This window comes from Lagopus muta, chromosome 18 (assembly GCF_023343835.1).
Source record: "Lagopus muta isolate bLagMut1 chromosome 18, bLagMut1 primary, whole genome shotgun sequence".
Taxonomy (NCBI): Eukaryota; Metazoa; Chordata; class Aves; order Galliformes; family Phasianidae; genus Lagopus; species Lagopus muta.
This window is the reverse complement of record NC_064450.1, coordinates 10,157,932-10,176,521: the sequence shown is the minus strand read 5'-3', so window position 1 is coordinate 10,176,521 and position 18,590 is coordinate 10,157,932. Positions and strand designations below refer to the sequence as shown.

General features: G+C 50.3%; 1 protein-coding gene across 17 annotated transcripts in view; it reads left to right on the top strand.

The window, feature by feature from the left end:
- Positions 1 to 18,590, top strand: part of CACNA1G (calcium voltage-gated channel subunit alpha1 G) — a 107,795-nt gene that overhangs the window by 60,834 nt on the left and 28,371 nt on the right. For 9 of the 17 annotated variants that reach the window (XM_048964827.1, XM_048964824.1, XM_048964820.1 and 6 more), the window contains 9 exons: positions 334 to 434; positions 1,402 to 1,525; positions 4,345 to 4,413; positions 5,246 to 5,430; positions 10,940 to 11,066; positions 14,160 to 14,285; positions 14,894 to 14,983; positions 15,450 to 15,663; positions 18,364 to 18,414. In XM_048964827.1, coding sequence (XP_048820784.1) covers positions 334 to 434; positions 1,402 to 1,525; positions 4,345 to 4,413; positions 5,246 to 5,430; positions 10,940 to 11,066; positions 14,160 to 14,285; positions 14,894 to 14,983; positions 15,450 to 15,663; positions 18,364 to 18,414 — 1,087 coding nt within the window. The remainder of the gene's footprint in view (positions 1 to 333; positions 435 to 1,401; positions 1,526 to 4,344; positions 4,414 to 5,245; positions 5,431 to 10,939; positions 11,067 to 14,159; positions 14,286 to 14,893; positions 14,984 to 15,449; positions 15,664 to 18,363; positions 18,415 to 18,590) is intronic. The other 8 variants (XM_048964831.1, XM_048964822.1, XM_048964823.1 and 5 more) reach the window with 3 other exon arrangements.

The following is an 18,590-nucleotide window of genomic DNA, read 5'->3' as shown; positions in this document are numbered from 1 at the left end:
TGCTGAGAAGCCAGAGAGGCTGAGCTGAGCAGGTTGTGGGTCCTCTTGGATGAGGGTTTTACTTGCCATCTCCATCCCTTTAGTTTGTCACATGCTGGATGCACTGTGCACAGCAGGAAGGAAGATGTGACCTCGGGGGTTCATGGCACCAGCACAGCTCTAACCCTACAGGTCCTTTAGGGGAAGGCTGTTTTCCTTTGGTTTTACTGAGTACCTGGGGATATTTGTTTAGTTAAAAATTTCCCTGAGTCCTTTGCTTGGGAGATCTGGGGGCGTCAACTCTTCTCTCTGCTTTTCCTCCTGGTACATCTTTGTTCTCCGTTTTCCTTCTAGAGCAAAAAGGACCGCATGAAGGCCTGGGTACGGGCACATCTCCCCACCTGCTGCAAGGAGAGGGAATCCTGGTCCATCTATGTCTTTGCTCCTCATTCCAGGTATGGCAGCCTGTGTGGTAGGGTGTGCAGGGCACCGATGCCTCAGAGAAATCTAACTTTGCACACAGTCAGTGCACGCTTAGAACACAGCAAAGGATCCTCCTTGCCCTGCCAAATCCTCCTCTCAGTGCAGACTTCTCTGTCCTCCCCTTTCTCTCTCTCCTCACCCAGAGGACCTGAGCACTGCCCTTCCTAAAGCCCAGCCCTGGGCTCCAAGATCCCAAACCCATTCTCTGGACACTGCCCACACGTGATGAGAGTTTCCCGCGTTTGAGCTGATGGGCCCTGGGCAGCGTTGGGGTTCATTCATACAGAGATTAGAGAGATTTTCAGAAACAGACTTAGGGAAATGTAATATGGTATTATAAATCCTGGGTCAGTGTACAACCATCTGTCACAACAAATAGCTTCTGTTCCTTTGGTCGTGTGTGCTCAGCCCTTACACTGGAGGTATTTAGAATCACAGAATGGTTGGGTTGGAGGGAACCTGGATCATTCAGCTCCAACCCCTCTGCCATGGGCAGGGTTGTTAACCACTAAATCAGGCCCCAGACCAGGTTGTCCCAGACTCCATCCAACCATTTCTTCCTGTCTATAAGCTAAAGCTGAACTCCACAGAGCAGGCAGTGCTCAGACCCACACCTGGATGCGTATCTGAGTTGTGCAAGCAGCTGCTGTGCTTTGAGCAAGACTAAGTCCCCCATGGATGTTGCTGGGGCTGGAAATCTGTGGTTCTAATTTGAAATCGATCTTTGCAGCTTGAGTCCTTTCCTATTCATACCCAGATGTGCCTGCAGCATGGGGCTCTGCCAGGGAGGGGATTGCGGAACTGCGGCTCTTCTGCTTTGCAAACAGGGAGCTCAGTTCCCCGGCTGTGCTGGAGCTGCAGGAGCGCGCTGTGCTGTCCCCACCAGCTGAGTGCTAACAGCCTGTCTGTGCGCTGTCTTCTTTTCTCATTTCTTGGCAGGTTCCGTCTGATGTGCAATAAAATCATCACGCACAAGATGTTTGATCACATCGTTTTGGTGATCATCTTCCTCAACTGCATCACCATCGCCATGGAACGACCCAAAATCGAGCCTCACAGCGCTGTGAGTTTGAGTTTAATGTTTTCCATGTTCTTTGTGGAGGCAGCATGTGTGGTTCAGTTCCTGCTGCCGTGCATGGGGGCTCAGGCTTTTCTTTTTGAAGTGCAGAGCCGCCAGTGTCCGTGCAGAGGTGGGTGTGGGGTAGGTACAGGGTGATGCTGTCCAGAGAAGGCTTCTCCCCTCCTCCTGCTCCACGTGCCGCTGCTGCTCCTGGCCCTCCTGGTTCACAGAACAGGAGCAGAGCTTGTGGCCTGCCACACATTGAGGCCCCCCATGCAATATCCCATTTCTGCAAGTATGATCAAGGCTTTAACACATGGCACAGACACGACATCTGTCTCTGTTTCCTTCTCTGATCAACCTTCATTTCTTCCATCTGTTGTTCGCGGGCACGTATGGATGGTGAGAAGGGAACAGGGGAAGCCATTCATTTTGTATTTTTCTCTCCCCTTTGTCTATGATCTTTGCTGTGACACAAGGAAAACTGCATTGACATGGGCACTGTAATCCCATTCCCCTGAACCATTCTGGTTTAATAGATTGTGTAGAGATTTTTCAAGCCAGACCCTCACAGCACCCACTTCCATCACTCAGAGGGGCAGAACCATCCGTTGCTCTTTTATTTTAGCATAGGCTGTGGCTGAGATGTATGCTGGGCTCTTGCTGATGTATTCCAAAGACTGCTCATATCGCAATCGTATAGAATCGCGGTTTGTTGTCGTAGGCGTGTCAGGCTGTTCATTTCCATGGATCTTCAATGTTAGACCTCAAAACCGGAGTCTTGGCTGCTCTGTGCCTATTTTAAGCTTTGCTCATAGTCCTCTTTACTGAATTGGAGGTCCCTCCCCTAGATCCATTTTTTCCCTTTGATTATCACGCAGCCACGATGCATCACCTCGCAGCTGTGAGACGAGAGCAGGGCTCCCTGCCAGCCAATGTGGCAGGAGGAAATCACCCCCTGCTCCCCAGATGGGACACCCTGGAGATCCCTTAGGCTTCCTTGAGCGCCTTGCAATGTCCCATGAGACCTGCCAGCTCTGCCTCTGAGGCTCTTATGGGACTCACTTCAGACCCCTCTTCTCTAGGCCAAAACAACCCAGCCACACTTCAAACGTCTTCTCCTCTAGACTCTTCATGATCTCTGCAGCCCTCCTTTGGGCACTCCATCCTAGCTGTGTATCTGTTTGTACTGTGGCACCCAGAGCTGCACACAGTGATGGTGGAGTGGCAGTGGTGTGGTGCAGAGCAGACAATTCCTTCCCTTGCTTGGCTGGTAACGTAGAGCTTGGTGCAACCCAGCAGCGCCAGCAGTATCAGTCTGTAGCCAAAATGAAACTGAAGTGTGGCATCCAGGGCTGGGAGCTGAATTTGAGCCATGGTGTGGGTGCAGCAGAGAGGAGCAGGGCTGCCAGGAGCAGTGCCCATGCCCTGCTCACAGGGACAGACCTCTCATCTGGAAACCCAGAGTCAGTTTAGCTTCAGTTGGTTAAAATAATTGTCCTTTGCCTCTCTGAGCTGTGGATTTTCTAGCTGCTTCACACAAGTTCTCATTCCCTGCCCCAGTTTCAGCTGGCTTATCAGAAAGGGATGCTGCTGCCAGCCAACACGCGCTCCCCATCTCAGAGTGCACGACATGGGCTGCAGAGATTATCCTCCAACACAGCCACATGCTCACCAGGGAGGGCTGTAATATCCTCGTCTCTCCCCCACGATATTGTTGTTTTATCTCCAGCACCACCAGCAGTTCCCTGCCCTTCCCCACGCACCGCCTGCCCTGCAGCACTCCTTTGTGTGCCCAGCAAAGACGGTTCCTATCGCAGCTCCTGCAATCACGCTGCAGGGCCAGGACCTCATTAATTATGGGCCCAGGATGGAAACAAACTGCTCTGTGGTTCCTGAGTCACTTTCAGTAAATCATGATCTGGCAAGTGAGAGGGTTGCCAAGGTGTTTTGTCCTGTTTGAATTGCATCTCATTTTGTTCGAGAGATCTGCTTCTCTTACAGGATGGCTCTGTAGGGAGCAGCAGAAATAAATCCCAAATTGTTATTAGCAGAACTGGGGCTGGTTCAATTGTATGCACACAGGCACGCTCACCACTTTCTTCCAACTTCCACCTTCTGCTGTCCATTTCTCAGTGCAGGCAATCAGAGATTGCGTAGGGATTAGGGAGAAGTGTAATTTATTTAATGATCATCATTAAAAGGAAAGGTTTCTGCTAACTACAGATAGGGAGCCAGGCCGTGGTCTCATCTGTAATCACTAGCTGCTATTGCAGCACAGTGGCAGCGAGAACTGCACGGTCTGGTGGATAGTGCAGGGACTGGGAGATGAGATGAGGCTGTTGGGCTTCCTGCCCAGCTCCAGCCCATGGCTCTGGGCAGGAGAACGACCCTTTGGGGCAGCTCTCAGCTGGCGGCAGCCTCCAGAGCTCTGCTGGCTTCGGTGGAACTAGGACAGGTCCTGGCAGCCGCGCTGCAGCCTCCCCTGGGCCCTGCTGGCCTTGCAGCACAGCCACGCTGACATTGACTTCACGTAGTGGGAATTGGGAGCGTGGTGGTGTTTGCACTGTGCGTGATGTCTGCAGTGAGGGGCAGAGAGAGATTTGCCAAGCGGGTTCCAAGGGCAGCCGATGTCCCTGTGCCTGCTGGGGAGGTGGGTGGCAGTTTGGGGGCAGGTGGTGGCTTTGGGGTGAGGGGGGCTCTGAGGGCAGGGGGGCCGGTGCTGTCGCCCCTCCCCACATTGCTGACCCAGCACAGAACCACCGATGGCATTTGTCTAAAAGCGTCGTGTAAAGCGTTGTCTCTCCTTTCCTCTTCTGCAGGAACGGATCTTCCTAACGCTCTCTAACTACATCTTCACAGTGATCTTCCTGACTGAGATGACAGTTAAGGTAAATGAAGCCAGAGGGGAAGTGTGCCTGTATGATATTAGTGATGTTGTATTGCAGCGATGAGGGAGGCGAATGTTTTCATCTTCTGAACCATATTCGAATGCCCACCACAGCCTTACGCTGAGCACATTTTACATCGGAACAATCTCACTGAAGTTGCTCTTGATTTACACCATTATGGGATGCTTCCATTCAGCAATCCTCCCCTATTCAGCAAAGCTCTCCAGCACACACTTAGCGTCAGCCATGCATGTAAGTCCCATTGTCTTCAACAACCCATTGTCCTCACAACCTAAGCAGCTCTGTGCCTTCCTGAGCAGGCAGAGACTGGAGCACAGTGAAACACTGTGCTGGGTTTGAGGCGGGAGGCTCACAAAACCCATTGCTGTAAATCTCTCTTGTGTCATTCATAACGATCTCGCAGAACAATTGCTCTCTGGAAAGCTTCTGGAGTTTCCATGTTTGCAAAGCTTGTAAATGGTTGCTTGGGTGAGCCACTCAGCACCTTTACTCCAGGAATCCATAGCAGTAAAACACCATCCACCTTTATACGCCGGAGCGGAAGTTGTTAGCAACACTTCTGTGCAGCGTGTTCTTAGCTGCATTAAAAATACAGCAGCTGTAAGGGACAACGTGGGGTATATCTGCAGCGTTATTGTACAGTCCTTGAAATACAACACTTTGCTGATTTGTCTAATTAGGCTTCTATACTGGGAAGCAAATGGACTTGCAGACTCATATCTGTAAATAATGCATTCTCAGCAGGTTGCTAACGGGGAGAAAAGCATCAGATGCAAAAGTCGTAATTTGCTGCACCTTGTTGTCTGGGCAGGTGGTTGCACTGGGATTGTGTTTTGGGGAGAAAGCCTACCTGAAGAGCAGCTGGAACGTTCTGGATGGGGTGCTGGTCCTCATCTCCGTCATCGACATCCTCGTCTCAATGGTGTCAGACAGCGGCACGAAAATCCTGGGGATGCTGAGGGTGTTGAGGCTGCTGAGGACACTGCGTCCCTTAAGGTGAGCAGAGGGTGAAGGAGACCTTACAGAGCACGGGGGCTGTGCAGCAGTTGTGCAAGGGAAGGGACAGTGTTCTGCTGAGCCCTCAGCAGCTCCGGGCTCTTGCGGTGCTTTGGGAGCAGCCCCACGTGCAGCAGTGAGCTGATCGATGCCTCTTCTGCTCATTAAAACACACATCCCCTGCTATTTGTGTTCTCATTTGCTCTGTGCAAAGTGCAGCTTAACAGCTTCCCCCCCTTTCCTTCAGGCAGTCGATGGCTTTTGTAACACAGGAGGAAATTAGTAGCAGGTGGCAGATCATTTGTAAGGAAACAGGGACTGAACTGCTGCTTAACCTAGAATGCGAGGAACCTTTTCCCCGCCATTCCCCACTAATTTGAAAATATCCCTGGTGTGAAAGCAGCCCCATCCCTGGCAGCAGCACCCCCTGACCAGAACCACCCCTTCCTGCAGGTATGGCTCCTGTCCTGTACCCCAGGCTCAAAGGTTTTGCTCTGTGCTCAATGCAGCCCCTCTTTAATGCCATTGTTGCTGCTCTGGTTATGCAGCAGCTTATTAACCTTCCTGCTCGAAGCACTTTTGTGTGCCTGTCATATCTTCCTTCATAAAAGGTTCGCTTTGAGTCAAGATTTTCACTTTTGTGACAACAAAAAGGACCCTGCTTCTGACAGAAGATGTTGTTTTACTGCTCTGGTGTGAATAATAAGCCTAAATAACAATGGCCATGCCCGTGCTTAGGTGTCTTTCAAATATTCTTAGCAGCTGTGGAAGGGAAACTGTCGAAGTGGGCAATGTGCATGTTGTGACTGGTGAGTTCTAGGACACGAGCTGCTTTAATTGCTTGTGTCTGGACAGAGCTCACTGCGCTGTGGTTCATCTCTGGCCATAGGCTGACTTCCTATCTGACTCAGATTCAGACCTTATTTTTTTTGCACGTCCCACAGCATTTCCACGTCAGCTGTTGTTTCTGGGGGGAGTTTCTGCCCTATTTTTGAATTGTAGGATCTGCTCTGCTTTTCTGATCTGGCTGATTTTTGACCCAAAATACAGAATAACCTGGATACCTCTGGGTAAAAGCAGGATCAGCTTCCCATCTCCGACTGCGGGATGCAGTCCTCTGCAGCCACTCAGGTCTGTGAGCAGTCTGCAGTCGTGGGGAACAGTCCATCGAGCAGCTGCGGGGCGGAGGAAGAGCTGCCATCTGGAGCATGTGCAGGGTTAGACCCTTCCTCTGCTATTCCATGCCTGCTGGCATTTGATATGTTTTCTCAAGAGAGCATCTGAGTGTTTTCAGCCAACATACGGCTTCGTACTACAAAGGAAATGTAAAAAGACAGCAACAAGCCCTTTCTCTAAATATGTTCGCAATCAGTTCTATTCCCCTGTAATTAGATTTGTAGGAAATGAAAAAGCAGCCATCAAACTAGGGGCTTTTCAGTAAGTCGTAAATCTCAGCATGTGGAAACCCATCTGCCTCAGCGCCGCACATCTGGGCTGCCCCGCGTGGCTCTGCCCAGCCCTCCTGCCCTGCCGCTGCCCCTGGGGCTCCAGGACCTCCCCCCCTGCCCCCATCTGCAGCCGGACTGATGTGGGATGGCAGACAGCACTTTGTGCTCCCCGTGTTGAGATGGAGACCCTTCTGGAGACCGGACCGTGGCTTTTCCTTTCCTGGAAAGTAACCTCAGCACCGCTGAAGGGACCTGGCTGCCCTCTGTGCTTTCTTCACATGGGCAGTAAGGAGGACACTGCCAGAGGGGAGTCACTGAGCTCAAAGGCAGGGACAGCCCTCGTCACCTTGGCTTTGGCTTTTCTGTTCGCTAATTGGAAGGAGTTCTTGCAAAAAGACCTGCCTTATTTTGTCTCATTCTCTCCTGTGAAAACAGCCCTGCTGCTTTATGCAACACTCAAAGCCACGCGTGCTTTTGCCATTGGCACAGACATAATGCCATGAGTGCCAGTCACGGGCTTTTGATTGCATGATTGATTATAGGCGCCCAGACTGAATCCATGAGCATTCCAGCCCAGTTTTATGACCAAAATTCCAAAAATATATTCACAAAGGAGTGACATTCAAAGATGTTTCCATGACCCTCTGATGTTTCAGCCAGTAGAGAGATTGCTTATACAATAACATTCCTTCCTAATGCGTTCAACCTGCTCTTGTTGGGATCAAGTGTTGTAGCTTAAGATATAAGAGAAATCAAGACTGAGACTGTATTTAGAATTAATCAGGTTGGACTTCAGTGCTGTTTTACTGCCTACAGAGCCTGGGCTTTGGCTTTCAAAGCAGATGGATGAATTATTCACTCTTCATACCATCACGGTATCAAATAGTCATTTCATAGACTCTATCGCGTCATCTATCACCTCTGCTATTTCACTTTTTTTTTAATCTGTGGAGGAAGGTCTCCATTAACGTTGATCTGCTATTTCATCTAAGTGCTCCTTCTCCATCTGAGTGCTCTGTTCAGGCTAGCAGGCTTACAGGCAGCAAATGCGATCCAGCTGGGTGAGGAGGGCAGTGGTTTCGGAGTGTGTCACAGGGGCTTAACAGCACTGCGAGTGCTGAGCCCTGCAGATCCGGGAGGAATGTGAAGGATTTGCATTTCTTCACACCGAACGAAAAATGGTCTCACTTCAGCTTCCCCATTTTTCATATGCTTAATGCAGACTGAAATTGTCCTGCGCGCCACTCTGGTGACTGGCATGACTGGAGGGCTCCAAATCAGCCGCATCCTTCAGAAATAAATCGCAGGAGTGGTGGGTCAGATAATACCGGTCTGCGAGCCTGATATCAGCAGGATCTCAGGCAATATTGATGAGGTGCAGGGATGCTGCGTGTTGACATATTGGAGCTGACACTAATAATCTGGCAAGGCTGAGAATTTCACTGGCACTTCTTTGAGAGTTTCAGACTCTCCGGAGAGCTGGCAGGAGGCTGCGTGGACGTTGGATCAGACCGTCATTTTGAGGCTGCTCCAAGGTCTGAAGGTTTTCATTAGTAAGAACTATTATTTTTCAAAATCTTTTCAAAGCCTTCTCTCCCTGTAGGGCTGGAAACAGCACTGGCACGGAGCTGGGATGGTGGCAGCTTTTACCCTCCTGCATTCTTGTTTGAGGAATTCCCCGGTTGATCAGAACTCTGAGAGCAGCCAGACGCTGCAGCTTCTCAGCCCTTTATTCTCAGTGCACGCGACTTTGCTGAGCCAGATGAGCAACCTCCTCCTTCTCTGCTGGATACCAAACAGCCTCACACAAGGGAAATCACTCTATTATTTCTAGCATAGGTTTTCTTAATAACTGTTGGAGAAAATTGTCACCTTTAGCCTCTGGAGACTGAATTTCGCCCATTTTCCCCAGAATTTAAGGATGTTCCAGTAGTTAGACCAAAGGGCTTCAAGTTAGAAGACCTGATATCCATCCCTGCGAAGCTATGGGCAAAAGACCTCAGCCAAGATCCCAGTGTGCCCAATGTCTATTGCAGTCGCTGGAAGCAAGCTGCCTGCAGACCTCTCAGAGCACAACCAGTGCTTCTCCTATGCCTCAGTTTCCAATCTGTAGTACTGCAGCTGTAACATTTCACTCAGGACAGCATAAGGGTAACGTGTGAGGGATGGCAAACATCTTCAGAACATCTGAGGATCCAGAAGAGAGATTCAGCCTCGAGCTGCCTGCACAAGGGGCACAGCATCCCCTGGGGCATCTCAGCCCCTCCTGCTCCCTGAGCCCCCCAGGCCCTCCTCAGTTCCAGAGCACCACAGGTCTGAGGTGCTGGAATTAAGGAGCCGTAAGAGCGACCTGAGAGAGACACCCAGCGTGAGTAGCAGCAGCATCTGCCTCTTGTGTGTCGCTGGGAAGGGAGCAGATGAAAATGCCACCATCTGTTTCTTTTTTAAAAAGATAATTGACGATTTACCCTTGACGTGTAAATATTTAACCAGGAAAAAAAAAAGGAAGTAATTTTTAGATTTTCGGGATACCGTTTAATGTCAACAGTCTCCGAAGGAGCCGTTCCCTGCCCTCCCTCTGCTCAGGCTGTGGGGCAGGACGGGGCTCGCAGGCTTGGCCGCGGTCCCCAGCACCCCACGGCCGGGCCGTGCCCGTCGGGCACCAGGATGTGTCCGTGGGGACCTCTGCTGGGAGCACCGGGGACCGGAGAGGGGGGGGAGAGGGGAAGGAACTGGATTCTGTCCAGGCGACAGAGCTGCAAGCTGTGCTCCAGGCGGTGCAGCTGCATTTGGGGCCAAACGGCAGAGGCGGTGAGAAGACTCGATGGCAAAAGAGAGAAGCAGGCAGCAACAAGCGGGCGGGGAAGTTTTCGTGGCCCCCGTCAGCACCAAGCACCGTGAGCAGCCCCCGGCTCCCTCCTTCCCTCTCCTGCTGCAGCAGCTATTTCTGCTTTGGGAAAGCACAGCTCAGAATCACAGAATCATCAAATCTCCAGAGTTGGAGGCTTCTGTGGCAGAGTACAGAGCCAGCAAAACGCTGAGCTTAGGCTGGCAGCGGGAGAGAGGCACGCAGCCCCATCAGATGCCTTTATCAGAGCTCCAGCTCTGCACCTCCGTGGCTGTGAGCCTGAACACCTCGTTCATCTTCCCAGCGTGGAGAGATGCGCCTAAGCCAACGCACATCAGCCTTGTTCTTTCATCATAGTGTGGCCTTTGAGAGTGAAGTACAGTTTCTCCTCTTTTATATAGATATTCTACCATGCTTCTGTTGTGATGTGCTCATTATTCTTCCCCACCTTCCCATGTAGCCTCGAATGTTATGCAGTGCCTGGCAGAGTGCAGCTGCAGAAAGGTTGGGTGCCTGTGTTCCCACTGGGAATGTTGCTGGATGCCAGCAATGGTTCCATTTGGTGGGTGCAAAGCTGACCCCTGGGGCACCGAGGGGCTCTGTGGGCACACACAGGTCCTGGCTGTGGGCACACCGGGTCTGCAGGCAGCTCTTAGAGCGGCTGCTGCATTTCTCCAGCTGCGGGGAAATGAGGAGCTTTGCCTGAAACTACACAGAAAAGCACTGTGGGAGGATTCTGCAGTCCTGGATGTGCTACAGACATACAGGTGTGTGCTTGTGCATGAAGCAGAGCAGGAGGCTGCATCCCAGGGAAGGTGGTCCAGGCTGGAAAGTAGAGAGCTTCAGACCAAACTGGAGAAAGAAGAATGCCATAATGAGTGGCAGTGTAGGAAGCTGATCAGGAAATGGATTGAGGATCGACAGTGGGTTAGATAAAACCATCACTCCAAGCTTGAAAAATATGAGGCCAGCCCTTATATCTGCCGTTCCTCCTGCACTGACCTTCCTGGCTCCTCACATGTTCTCTTCTCCTCTCACACGTGGCTGTGTGCACAGGCAGAGACACCTCTCCCTTGACAATCACAGAGGCCACTCTTCCAGAACTGCTTCTCCCATCCTGATTTTTGAGTTATTTGCCATCCTTTTCCACATCAGAAGCAAAACCAGGCACAAGCAGGACTGACATAGGCTTTGTGCTTCTTTGCCCCCACAGAGTCATTAGTCGAGCCCAAGGACTGAAGCTGGTGGTGGAGACACTCATGTCATCCCTGAAGCCCATTGGGAACATTGTGGTCATCTGCTGTGCCTTTTTCATAATCTTTGGGATCCTGGGAGTTCAGGTGAGTCCCTGTATGCCTCTGCACCAAGACAGTAAGTGTACAAGCCCTGGCTGATCTCACAGTTGGCTGTTTGTACCACTGGGCACCCTTCTGAAACCAAAGCTTCCTGGGGAGCTCTTCCTTCTAGCAAGGAAGCACCAGCATTCCCATAATTAGTCAGCCATTAAAAACTCCCTAACCAATACAGCCTAACAGTGAGCAGCCACGTGCATCGCTAGCAGTAGCTGAAGTAGCAGTGATCAGAGCCACGGAGCAGCGTCAGGTTTGTCTCTTTGTGGCTCCGTCAAGGTCCTGTGCCCACGCTCCAGAAATGCGTGTTGGTTTTGAATCTGTAATTGTGCCATAGTTAATGACCCAGAATGAGTCAGACCCAAGGGCTTAAGCAGCTCTTGGACCCCCTCAGCAGCACAGTGTGGCTTTTCTAGTGCCCTCAAAACATTTATTTCCGAAGTTCAGTCGTGGCTGTGTGCCACTTGATGTGTTGAAGCTTTCCTATTGCATGCAGTGGTACGAAAGCCACGATGACCCCCTGAAAGGCACAGAATGGGCTTTCTTCATCGCTTCCCCACCACAAGGACTTCTGCTCCGCCTGCAGCAGGACATAAATCAAACCATTTCTCCACTTTCTTTCTTCCCCTGGCCACACCACAGTAGAGTGAGGCCTGAAGCATGACATGTACTGCCAGCAAACCTCAGCTCAGGGAAACTTAAATCCCATTCCTGTTCAGTCTGTGAGATAACATGGGGACATCTCCCCTCTGCCTTCCTTCTAGGTTTAAAGCAATGGGGAAATAGAAGCTTTCAAGGCTGAAATCGCTGGTGTGTAAACTCCAGAGGGACCCTGACCTGGAGATTCATTCAGATTCTGACAGTTTGTATAACTGAGGGCTTGCAGAAGCAGAGATTTCCAAGCCTGATTCCTGCTGGCACTGCTAGCAATATCCTCAGTCCTAGCAATGCAGAAACCCAGGGGAAAAAGTGGGAGAGTTTCCTATTTAATTGATTTCTCATTACCTGAGAAGAAGAGATTGTTTCACACAAATATTCTGACATAACACTGATTTCTCTCTGAAGTTTACTTGCCCTGTTGCAGCCAGCTTTGGGAAGCAGCTCTGCTTTGCTTTGTTTCAGAATAGCGTCTTATGCAATGTTTTTTACTAATGTGCTGTATAAATAATGAATACGGCATTGGAAATAAACAGAGGAGAGAATTGTGCCATCCATAACCATGGGCAGCTGGATTGGCTCTGTCACAGCTAACTGCCTCCATCCCTTGTGCTGAGGTGATTCAGAAAGCTAAGCACATCCTGTAAAACGGTACAAAACTCAGGCATGGGAAAATTGATGCCAACCAACAAAACCTGCAGTGCGCCCTTTGCATTTCCTCCCTGCTAATTGTGATTGCTTCCCCTGTGACTCGCTGTCTTCTGTTAAATTGTCGTGACTATCGATGTGCTTCAGGGGTAGATGTGAGTAAGGCTGATCTTGTATTCGGGAAGCAAAGTTCTCAGTTAATGTTGATGTGTAATTAGGGGTGAGATGAGGGCCGTACTATTTCTATAAAAAGATGATCCCTCCAAGTTACAGTCGGTTTTCCCGTGTGAAGGAGATCAAAGTACAGCTGATAGAGCTTTATGCGATGGCAGTTCAGACTTGGGAGCTTCTAATGGCGTCTCCTCTTAGCCAGACTGGTTCTGTCAGTGGTGCTCATCCATGTGTGGATGGTGATTAATCAGACACGAGCAGCAGACTGCCAAACCCCCAGCCTTTCCCTTCTGGCAGTGCTGGAAGCTGGAGCTCCAACTGACGCACCACCAGCAAGCAGCATTCTTACAAATCAGGCTCTGCATTTCCAAACCCAGTTAGGAGCTGTGTTACTGCTCCCACCTGACGGGCATTACGGTCCGGCTCCAGGAGAGATTGTATTTATGGACGATATATTAGAACAGTTGTTTACCTTCCTGCTTAATTAAAACTTTCTGTTCTGTGCTAGCTATATCTCCCTTATCTGCCTTACGCATGGTAGTGTTTCTCCATGGGAAGATCAGGGAATACTCTTCTTACATCCAAGAGTTTTATGGTTGCGTTGGATGGCAATTACCTTTGCGTGCCTAGAGAACGTCCTGCTGCTGCTGCGGGTTCCTGAAGGAAACCCATGGAGTAATGTGTGGGTTTATCTTGTTTGCTATTATTTCTACTGATATTTATCTACGACGGCAGATCAAAACCCATCAGCATCATTTCTCTGTATACCCAGGTGGTGTTTTAAGGAGCAGGTTGCCAGCTCTCCCCGAAACAACAGCTTCTGTCAGCAAATAAGCAACCTGGCTGCATGGCTGGCTGTGAGCCCCTCCGTTCCACTGGCATCAATCATGTCTGAAGCAGTCCTCATCCCCTGCCACTGCCTGCAGTTACGTGCAGGGAGGCCGCTGTTCCTCGGGCGTTTGTAGATCAGGAGTTTGCTTCCCAGGAGCTGCATCTCTCCTGCCTTACACCAAAGGAAGGAAGGTCAGGGTCAGGGATCCGGCACCAGGCTGACGCCTCACACGAGGAATATTTTCAGAGCGCAGCGGTAGTTGGAGAACAGCGTTCAGACCCGAGGCGGAGTGCAGCCAGCCCAGCACGCAGCAGAGCCCAGCTGCAGCACCTGGGCTGTCCTGCAGTGTGTCCCTTCTCCTCAGCAGCAGCACGGCTCATGGCTGTGCCTCCAAGCGCCGCCTGCACTCAGCTGGCACGGCCCGGTCACAGCGCATTGCCCAGCACTGCCAGCACTGCTCACTGGGTCACAGAGCCAACCTGCGTGCCCCAGCAACGAGCCTGGCAGCAAAGGGCTGCAGGCAGCTCTCAGGGCGCCGAACCGAAGCTCCGAATGCCCCGCGTGGGTGCCCAGAATGGTGTGAAATGATGCGTTTGCTCATTAGGCACGGATCAGGCAGGCTGCTCAGTCCATAGCCCACATGAACGCGGCGATTTCCCTCGGCTCATCTGGCTGCATGGGCTGTGCAGAATTCCCTGTGAGAAATATCCATCCTCTGCTGAGAAATCCTGTGGTCTGAGCCATTACCTTTCCTCTCCTCTTTGTGTGTTTTGCAGCTTTTCAAAGGCAAGTTTTTTATCTGCCAGGGGGAGGACACCAGAAACATCACAAATAAATCGGATTGTGCAGAAGCAAGCTACAAATGGGTCCGGCACAAGTATAATTTTGATAATCTCGGCCAGGTATTAATAGCACGGTAATCTGCTTCTTTGCTCCTTTACCTTCTTGACTTAAAACCTGTGCATTATTATCCCATGGGATTTTCTTACAGGGCACTGCCAGTCACAGTAAATATTCAGTTCACACACAGCATTCTGTCTCTGTAAATCCCAAAGGTGGTGTTTCCAAGCAGCCACACACTTCTTTTCAGAACAGAACAAGCACGTGTGGCTTTGTGGAGTACTTAATTGCTTCACTGCTACATAACAAACCAAATATATCTTGCAGAAGAGCTTGTCTAATAGAGCTGGACACATCCAACCATCTCTGCAACACTGCCTTATTTTAGCTGCATGGCGAGGACTAATTAGCAGGGAGCAGTAGAGACCTGGAGGGTGGAAACGAAGCTGCTTTGTGTTCAGCTTTGTGGTTTCCGAATTAGCACTCGTTGCTGAACCATGTTCTGACACTGATGGGTTTTTGCTGCCAGGAGAAACCTGGGGCATCAAAGTGCCCCATTATCAGCCAGCTAATGGCAATCTGCAGACAGGAAAGGGCTAAGAGGAGTAAAGTGTTACAAGTGAAAAATCTCTGCTGCAACTCCTTGCAACTCTTCTCTGCGTTTTTCTAGGCCCTGATGTCTCTGTTTGTGCTGGCCTCCAAGGATGGCTGGGTGGATATCATGTACGACGGCCTGGATGCAGTGGGAGTTGACCAGCAGGTATGAGCTGCAAGGAGCCAGAAATGCGGCTAGAACAAAAGGGCAATGCGTCAGGAGGGAGCACAGCGAGGAGCCCTGGGCTTGAAGCCAGCCTTTTCCCTACAGATTTTGCCACGCTGTTGGTGTAATAAGGCCATAGCAGATGAACGGCCCTTGCTGAAGAGAGAAGGTTGGAATTTAGAGCATTTTGGGAGAAAAGAATAGCTCAGCGTGGGTCTGGGTTTTCAGTGAGGGCAACGATGGCTGCAGGGGATGCTGCTGGCAGATCAGACGTGGTTCTGAGCGCACTCTGTGATTTGGGACTGCTCTGCTGAACCAGCTCAGAAGGCTGTGGTCACAGGGAGCAGAGTGCACTGCCCTGCCACTGAGGGTCACCCACTGTCCAGATTTTGGATGTAGCAGCTGTAACTATTCACTCCTTTTGTTTTGAGGTTTCGTTGACATTTGCCTCCCATCCCCTTTGCAGCCAGTCATGAACTACAACCCGTGGATGCTCCTCTACTTTATCTCCTTCCTGCTCATCGTGGCCTTCTTCGTGCTCAACATGTTCGTGGGGGTCGTGGTGGAGAACTTCCACAAGTGTCGGCAGCACCAGGAGGAAGAAGAAGCCAAGAGGAGGGAGGAGAAGAGGCTTCGCCGGCTGGAGAAAAAGAGAAGGAGTAAGGAGAAACAGATGGCTGGTCGGTAGTCTTTCCACATCTTTCTGAGTCCTGCTTGACTTTCCACACAGTCCCCTCTCCCTCCCCTCCCTGCCTCGCGTCTGGTGATCATTCTTCTCCTAAAAGCATGTCCAGCTATGAAATTTGCATGAAGGAAGTAGTGTGATTTTAGGCTGAGCAAGGAGACACGGAAGCCTTTTCAATCACTGCGTGATTTGCAACGACCTTCCCATTGGAGGTTATTTAAATTTAAAAAGTAATGATAACCAGACCTGGAGCCTCTTGGATGGCAGCGCTCAGTGTTACACAAATAGTGACAACTGCAAAGATCCGCAGTGCCGGATGGCACCGTCCATCTTCCAAGTCATGAGCACTGTTGCTGATAACTGGATTCACTATTTGGTTTATTACAGCCTTGTAATGCCACAGTGATGCCACCTGTCCCATTTATCAAGCAGGATTATTTATTGGCATGGTAGCACCACTGCTATTCAAGAGTGTAATAAAATAATGGAGACATCTCGTTCTAGTAATGCTTAAAAACCCCTCAGAGAAACACATATCAAAGTGTTTGCTTGAGAAATACAGATTAGAAAACAAAAGCGGGGAGGAGAGTAACTAAGGAGGCAAAATGGCAGTGATGCAAAGTGAACTGAGCCCCGAGCTCTGTGTGCACACCTGCAGACCTTCTAGAGGAGGCTTTGAAAGGGAAAGGTGCTCAGCCTCCACTCTGTCAATGGTCTTCTATCTTTGTCTTTGGGTGTTGTTTTGTTTTTATTATATTTTGGTTCAAAAATTAAGGAATAAGTCAGCCAGGGGCCAAAGTCGGATGTACTCTTCTCAAATGGTCTCCTCTGCCCAAAGTTTCCTCCTCACCCTTTGTGTCCATGGCCTCACTCCTCCCCCCAGTCTGTCTTTGCTTCTCTCTACGTCCCTTCTCACATCTCTATCTTCGACAGACTTCAGTACTGTTTTAGAGACTGTCTGATCAAACACTTGTTCTGAAAGCTGGTGATAATACGTCAGTTTTATTTTTTTTTAATAATCTAGGAGCCATTTAATAGCTGTGGCAGGTTGCTCAGCCACGTAGCACAATTATCCTCTCTCAGCCTCTCTCCATTCAGCACTTATGCAGCACTTTCCCTTGTCTTTAGGTCACATTACCTTCCCAGGTTTTGTAACCAATAGCATTATCATAGCAGCCGCTGGGCATCAGGGTTTGCTTTATGCCAAGAGCCTGTCTCCCTTGATGCTCAGAGGGAAGATGGAGGCTTCCCTTGGGAGCAGCAGAGAATACTGAATGGGAATTACTGAGTAACAGCCTGATTGAGCCCATGATGGAGCACCTGGAGAAGGGACACAGGCAGCCCTGGGAGCACAGCTGAAAACAGTTCACCTGTGTGACCAGAAGGTTCCGCCCCTCTCTGAGCTTCATTTAAGGGCTGGCTGCTACAGAGAAAGGTTCTCTACCTGGGGATCCCTCCTTTTGGAGCATTCAGTGAGCCCTGATGCTCAGGATGGGTAAGCAAATTTTTCTTTCTTTAAGTGAGTTGTGACTATCAGCCTTTTTTGGTTTTTTGTTTTTTTTAGTGCCAGTTATCTGCAATCACCTTACCCTGCAAGCACTTCAGGCTGCTCTCAGCTGAGTGCAGTGCAGTGGAAGGAGCTGGTGCTGCCTGGGAGCCTCTTTCGGTCAGCACAATTTCCCAAACGCAATTTCAGGCTGATGGTAGAAAATGCTTTTAAACACTGAATAGAAAGATCCCTATTTAAAGTCACAGTTCTGGAAGGCAGGCGTAGAAGGAAAACAGATGTTTAGTTACTATTGATGACCTTATTTATAATGCTAGAGGAACTAGATGATGAGAAGATGTAAGTCTGGGCAGTTTCCTAGTGGGAAGGAATCACAAAATGTTCTTGGAGATACAGTTATTCATTCAGTCCTATGAAATATCTAATTAAAGAGGCAATAAGAGCTGCTTTATTGAAGATCAAATATTGCTGAGAATTCAATTGCCATAAAAACCTTTAAAGAGCAAAGTCTGAAGCCCTCCAAATCTCTTTGGAACAGTTTTCCCCATTTGCGTTCAGCCAAACGTTGACTTTAAACGACCTTGTCCAGCTTTGCCTTAGGAGCCCACAGATACCATTGCTTCATCCTGCATGGTGGGAGCTTGCAGGCGATGCCAAGTTAGGGACGGTACCAACAGCTGCATGGGGGCTCCTGGCAGGGCATTCTGAGCGTCCCCCAGCGCCCACACCTGCCCACAGATGTCTGTTTTTCATGCAGCCAGATGTAGCCCATCTAACAGTTGTTTTTCTTCATAGACTTTTCAAACGCACTTCCCCAGTCTGACATCTGCAAAGCAGAGAAGTGTGTGGGACCCCGGTTTGGTGAGGTGTAGGCAATGCAGTGGCCGCTGCCAGGCGCTGGCCCAGCAGGATGTGTGTCCTACCTCAGGTACCCACTCTGTCCTTCAGGACTGCCTCCTCCTCATCACCAAGCCAGGGCGTTCTCTTGGGCTCCCACCATGGGAAAAGCATGGGAGCCCTTCGCTTTTCCCGATGAGCCCCAATACCTGAGCTGCCCTCCCTGAGATGCAAGGAGAGGATCCGCCAGGAGATACTGAACGGAGGCAATGCAGAGCCGCAGGAGCCTCTGACTGGGAAGGGGATGGCTGCGTGTCCTGCCGGATGATTAATGCCGTTTCGTTCTTTTAGATCTAATGCTGGATGATGTGTTAATGGAGAGCACAGCCAGCGCGGTGCCAGGTACTGGGCAGCTGTGGCGTTGTGTCCCGTGAATGGCAGTGCTGTGTAACTAACTCTGGCCGCGCTGCTCGGAGGCATCCCACTAAACCTGTGTGTGGTGCAAGGCTCGGCGCTTCCCTCGCGGCACACGGCTCTCGTTCTGACTGCAGGTCTGCCGGCCTGCCTCAGGACTCACA